This window comes from Fonticula alba (assembly GCF_000388065.1).
Source record: "Fonticula alba strain ATCC 38817 unplaced genomic scaffold supercont2.8, whole genome shotgun sequence".
NCBI classification, from domain to species: domain Eukaryota; order Rotosphaerida; family Fonticulaceae; genus Fonticula; species Fonticula alba.
In genome coordinates this window covers 1192814-1198423 of record NW_009242978.1, presented here as the reverse complement: position 1 = coordinate 1198423, position 5610 = coordinate 1192814, and the positions used below count along the sequence as shown (strand labels likewise).

General features: G+C 66.7%; 3 protein-coding genes and 1 non-coding gene across 5 annotated transcripts in view; 2 read left to right on the top strand and 2 right to left on the bottom strand.

Annotated features, from left to right (window-relative positions):
- H696_04925 (hypothetical protein) overlaps positions 1-1439 on the top strand; it is a gene marked incomplete at its 5' end in the record, with an annotated part of 5738 nt that extends 4299 nt beyond the window's left edge. The window contains 2 exons of the mRNA XM_009498792.1: positions 98-434; positions 566-1439. Of these exons, the coding sequence (XP_009497067.1) occupies positions 98-434; positions 566-1252 (1024 nt within the window). The 3' untranslated portion in view covers positions 1253-1439. The remainder of the gene's footprint in view (positions 1-97; positions 435-565) is intronic.
- Positions 1440-1448: 9 nt separating this feature from the next.
- On the bottom strand, positions 1449-1521 carry H696_04924. Its single transcript has one exon. It is a non-coding gene; the product is annotated as a tRNA-Phe (tRNA).
- A 227-nt stretch (positions 1522-1748) lies between these two features.
- On the top strand, positions 1749-4075 carry H696_04923. 2 transcript variants are annotated; one of them, XM_009498790.1, is made up of 5 exons: positions 1749-1995; positions 2127-2798; positions 2893-2938; positions 3037-3156; positions 3308-4075. In XM_009498790.1, the coding sequence occupies exons 1-5, from the start codon at positions 1823-1825 to the stop codon at positions 4031-4033; spliced, it is 1737 nt and encodes a 578-aa protein (XP_009497065.1). In that variant the 5' UTR covers positions 1749-1822; the 3' UTR covers positions 4034-4075. The 2 variants fall into 2 exon arrangements, with proteins under 2 accessions (XP_009497065.1, XP_009497066.1); XM_009498791.1 differs by having other exon boundaries at positions 1749-2798.
- A 146-nt stretch (positions 4076-4221) lies between these two features.
- On the bottom strand, positions 4222-5290 carry H696_04922 (small nuclear ribonucleoprotein B and B'). Its single transcript, XM_009498789.1, has 5 exons — positions 5170-5290; positions 5044-5059; positions 4850-4930; positions 4545-4683; positions 4222-4414 (listed from the first exon to the last, which is right to left on the bottom strand). Exons 1-5 carry the CDS (start codon positions 5254-5256, stop codon positions 4336-4338), a joined length of 402 nt encoding a protein of 133 aa, XP_009497064.1. The 5' UTR covers positions 5257-5290; the 3' UTR covers positions 4222-4335.
- Between the last annotated feature and the right edge of the window lie 320 nt (positions 5291-5610).

Genomic DNA, 5610 nt, shown 5'->3' with positions numbered 1-5610 from the left:
CCCCGCCCCCCTGTGCCAGCCTCCGCCTGACATTACGGTCCCCCTCCCCTCCCCCCTCTCTCCCTCTCTCACTCTCTCTCTCTCTCCCTGCTGGAAGGTATCTGGATTTCATGCTCACGCAATCCCTCGCCCGGCGGGAGGCCGAGGCTGCCTCTGAGCCGGCGTCCTCCAAGGCTCCCACCGCCGGCTCTCCTGCCCCCGGCCAGGATCCCTCTGGCCAAGATCTCGCCAGTCAGGAGGCCCCCCGTCGGCCGGAGTCCCTTCAGCTGCCGGAAACCTTCGTGCTGAAAGAGTCCATCACACGAATGGCCAGTTGTGTGTCCTTCCGGGCCGTGCGCCTGCCCCTGCAATCCAATCTTACCGACTGCGGCATCTTCCTACTTCAGTATATTGAGAACTTCCTCGCCGCTCCGAGGCTGTATTACCTGCTTGCTGTGCGAATCCCCTCCCCCCCCCCTTCTCGTCTCTGCCCTCCCCTCCCAGCCCTGCCCATGACCATACGCATCCACCCCCCCCCCCCATCCCGGTGCTCAGCCCCTTACTCATCCATGCCGAACGAACAAAGGTCATGTACGAGGTCGTACATTACAAGTCCTCCTTCAAATTCGCCGGCGCTCGAAGCAGCGGCCCATGTGCGCCGACCCTCGGCCCGGAGGCGGAACTGGCTCTCCTGGAGACCCTCCTCTCCCCGCACCACCCGACCACCATGCCGGCCGGGCTCTCCATAAACCGCATGTGCATCGATATCACGCCGCCTGACACCGCGGTCGGTGCAGCGGCCCAGGCCTTCGGTGTCGTCCACTCCCGGAGCCTTCTCCAGGAGCTGGTTGCCTCGTCCGGCTATGCAGTGGCCCTGCGCGGGTGCCTGACCGCACGCCGCCTCCTGGGCGAGAACCTCCGCCGTGAGTCCGTCACACTGGTGGACGAGGCCCCCGAGCAGGGCTCAGCCCCGGCACTCGCGGCCGAAGCCCCGATCACCGAGGATCTCACCGGAAATGGCGATCTCGGCGATTCCCCGGCGACGATGGTGCCCCCCCGGCGCCAGCCAACCTCCCGACGCCGGGCCGCGGCCCGCTGGGCCGGCCTCCCGGGCGGGCCGCTCAAGCAGTGGTTCTCTCCCCGAGAGATCATCAACAAACGCGGGGAAATGCTGCTCGTCTACGAGCGCATGGCCGGGCTCTTCCTCCATCAGCACGTTGTGCCGATGGACACCACGGCTTGCGGGACCTCCCCGCAATCCCCCCTCCCATGAGGCAGCCCGGCGAGCCCCCTTTCTCCTTGTCACCTATACATCCCTCATAGATAGATCCCCACTCCTCTGCTCTTGCCACTTTCCCAGGCTCGCCTGCTTCTTTTCCCGGCCCCATACTGCCGGAAGGTGTGTTGTCCGGGCAAAATAAACACACCTTGCCTCGGGGCAAAGGTCGATGAAACGGAAAAAGGAGAGTTGCCTCGAACCAGGATTGAACTGGTGACCTTGTGATCTTCAGTCACACGCTCTCCCAACTGAGCTATCGAGGCTTCTTGTTTCCGGACCTCGGTGGTTGTCACAAAAAGAGCTGGCCTTCCGGAAACAGTGTCACTTGGCCCCTTCACCCGCCGAGGGACCATAACTCGCGTAGTGGTCCATCTTGCATTGCGGACCACCCCCCTCGGTCCCCTCCTCCCGCTTGCGATCGGCCACTCGGAAGACCTCCAAAGGCCACCATGACCCGCCACGGCCGCACCCCGGGCCGACTAATGACACGAGACACCCCCTCCCCCGCCTCCACTTCGCACACTCTCCCTCACTCCGCTGCCCATCCCGCGGTATCCCCTCAGCATGGAACCCACGGCCGGATTGCTGCACCCTGCAGTCACGCGAGCCCTCGACCAGGCCAATGCGACCACCTCGCGCGAAGACCTCAGCACCCAACTTGCCCATGTCGCCACCCGCCTGCCAGATGCCCTGCACTTGTTACTCCTGCTGATGGGCGGCCCTCTGGGCCCGGACGTGTACGCTGGTCCCGTCCTTTTTTTTTGCCCCCCCTCCCCGCCGCAATGCCCTGATCGCCTTCCTGCCCAACGGCCCCCCTGCCCTGTTCCGGCGCTCCCCACGCGCGGCCTCTGCTGTGGGGAAAAAACAGCTGCGAGATCGGCATGCTGCTCAGCGCCCCGGGGCCAGTGCACCTGGCCTCGTGCGACGCCTCGCCAGATACCAACCAAAACGCCGTCTACTATGGCGACGGCGTGTCCTGCCCCGGGCGGCTGCTGAACGACTCCCTCGGCTGGCGGCATCGCCTGGCCTTGCGCTTTGATACGGTGGACTTGCTGGCAGCCATGACGCATGGGCATTTTTTCCGCACCCTGACCCGCTGGCGCGGCGGCGGCCCCGCATCCGAGGACTTCGACCATCCGGCGTGGCTGTGGGCCCGCACGGCCAGCATCGCCGGCCTGGCCGCCTCCCTGGCCTCGGACTCGCTGTCGGACTTCCTGCCGGCCGGCGGCTGGTGCGAATGTCCATCCTTCGACCTGGCGGGCCATGAAGACCGGGCAGCCGCTGCCCTTCTCCTGGGCGCCGCAACCGCGGCCCATCTTTGCATCAACCCCGACGTGGGCACCGCTTGGAACGCACGCAAGGACCTGCTCGAGTGGTGGGCAGCGCGGGCAGCCGCCACGGGGCCCCTGCCCTCGTGCGATCGGTGCCCGCCGGCCCTGCGCCAGGCCCTGGTGCACCGGCATCTGCGCCGTATGGAAGCGCGCGCCATTCGTCTTGCCCTCAGCAAACAGACAAAGGCCCATGATGCGTGGGCACACCGGTGCGCACTGGACCGCATCTCTCCCGCGGCCTCGTGTGCACACCGCTAATCCCGCCCGCCCGCCCGCCCGTCCGCCCGCCCGTCTGCCGGCCAGTCGCTGGTTCATTTCCTGGATGAAGGCCCACAGGGTGTTCGATGAGGTGTGTCGCCACCAGCGGTTTTGAGGGGGGGGCGCGCGAAAGAAATCTAACCTTGAGATCGCCCCTCCCCCTTCCCCGGGGCCTCCTGGGCTCCCCAGCATGCATGGACGTCGGAGATCACGGCTTGCGGGCGCATTGTCGAGCTCTACCCGAAGAACTACATGGCCTGGACCCACCGGAAGGTGGTCGCCTCGTGCTACCTCGACACGCCGGAATTGGTGCGCCAGGATCACCCTCTCCGGGCTGTGAAACACAACACTGACCCCGCGCATGGCCCCTGTCTCTCCGGCTGCTGGCCGCCTCCGACTGGTTCCCCCCCCCCCTCCCCCCTCCTTTGCCCGCCCTCCTGGTGGTGTCCCCTGGCTTAAGATTGTCCGCGAGCTGGCCGAGACCACGGAGAAGGCGGTTGCCGCCATCAGCGACCATGCGGCCCTGCAGCACCGGCAATTTTTGCTGACTCTGATGCTCGTGCGACAGGCACGTCAACCCGGGGCAGCACTCGACTCGGGAGCCCCCCTGGCCGAGTCCCTCCCGCTGGCCGACGATGTGATCACTCGGGCGTGGCGGGAGTTTGCCGCTCGTGCCGGTCCCCACTCGCCGGGCTGCCATGCGCAGGGGTCCTTCGCGGGGGGGGCGCCCCTTCCGGGGGTGTCCCTGCGTTTGATGCGCGCGGCTCACCGACAGGCGGCCGCCGTGTTGGAGGTGGAGTTTTCCCTGGCCCGGTCGCTCATCCGGTCGTACCCCGGGCGCGAGGCCCTCTGGAGCCACTTGCGATTCCTGCTGTACGCCCGATACCAGTGGATTCTGCGGCCGCTATTGGATGCGGCCGCCGAGGGGGCCGGAAGCCCGGAACCGCCCGGTGCCGCCTCGGAGGAGTCCATCCGCCAGGAGCTGGAGAATGAGCTCCTCTGGCTGGACCGGGAGATTGCCGACTGCCGCGATCCCGCCACTGTGGCCACATTCGGGGATACGCGTGCCGAGACACAGGCCCGCCTGGCACGGAGCTGCCAGGTGTTTGTCCGGTGGGCTTTCGCCGGGGGACCGGCGCGTCCCTTTGCCATGGCCATTGCGGAGGCCGAGAAAACCGCCTCCTAGGGCATCACCGCCGACAAGCGAAGGGACATGCCCCCCCCCCCCCCTGGTTTGTGCCTCGACCCGAGCGAGTGGCATGCTCGCGAAGAGAGGAGGGCGGAAGGAGGAGTGGAAAGGGGCATGCACACACACACACATGCACGCGCGCGCGCGCGCGCGCGCGCGCCGGTGTGCAGGTGTACATGGCGGGCTTCAGCTGTAGTGGCGTATATTGTAACATTCACAAGGGCATCTCATTTGGCGCGTGTGTCCTTCCAAATGCAAGAGCCCTGGCGTGGGAAAGCCGGCATGCTCGGGCAGACACATTAGTCCTGGCTGGCGACCGGAGTCTGACCAGCCCGGGGGGTGGCCCCAGGAACAACGGGCAGGGTCGACTTGTCGGTGCTGTGGACGACAGAGCGCCGAAGGAAGCAAACAAACAAACAAAAGAGACAGGAAGAAGGGTCAGCGACACAGGGCGAATTCCCTCCCCTCCCGGAGGAGGGTGACAAGCATGGAGATGAGGGAGACGCACAGGTAGTGGTAGTTGATGAAGCGGTAGCCCTGGATGGTCTGGGCGGCGAAGTTGGCCAGGTGGCAGATGAAAAGGAGATGGTTGCGGGGGCGGACCTGCCAGGCGAAGCGCATGAACAGGAGGGAGTAACCGCCGAGGGCTACCACGATGGGGAGGGAGGGGAGGTCCAGGGTGAGCGACGGTCCGGCAGATGAAACGGAGGAGAGGGGGAAAGGCGGACAGCGTATGCCTGGCGCGCGGAGGCGGCGCGAGACCAGGGAGCAAAGGGGGGGGTGGGGGGGGGGGGGGGGGGGGGGGGCACTTACCGGCGGTCATGTTCCCGGAAATGAGCTCGGGCGACTTCTTGGTGTCGGCGATCGCCGCCAGGGGGAGAGTCCAGTTGGCGACTGGAGCCGGTCCCATGGGCACAGGGGTGTCAGTGGAAAGGCTCGCGCGATGGGGGCGCCAAAGGGCGGGCAAAACGCAGCGACAGGAAGAGCAAGAGAGGGCACAGACGCACCCGGGCCCCAGAAGTGCTGGGTGATGGCCAGGCATCGATGGGAAGGGGGAGGGACGAGTGGATGTGTGAGCAATGAGCAACGCCAGGCCGGCGGCAGGGCGGGAGGAGGGACGGAGCATCACGTACGGTGCTGAAAATGTACTGGCGGAAGGCCGGCGACTTGACGTAGGTCGAGGCCCGGGCAATGAAGGAGGCAGGAGAGGCGGAGGACATGGCTATGGAACAGGGAGAGAGAGGGAGGGAGGGAGGGAGTCGAGGCGCAAGGGGCAAAGGGGGGGGGGGACAGGGAGCTGGGGCGGGGGGCGGCGGCGAAGGCTGGATTCCGGGACCCAGGCCCCTGAGGCAATGTGCCCTGAGAAAAAGGCCCCGAAGAAAATCGGATCATCTGCCCCCGCATCCCCGGTCCAGGGTCCTTACCCATGTGTGTCAGCAGGTAACGTACACGGGATGCTTTCGGCCATGGGCCGCTCGCACCTCCCCGCGATTGGCCGCGGCCAGCCCGGGCTCAAAGCCCACCAGGCGGGATGGGCGGGTGTTCCCCCTCCCACCGCGGCGGCCCGGCGCCTC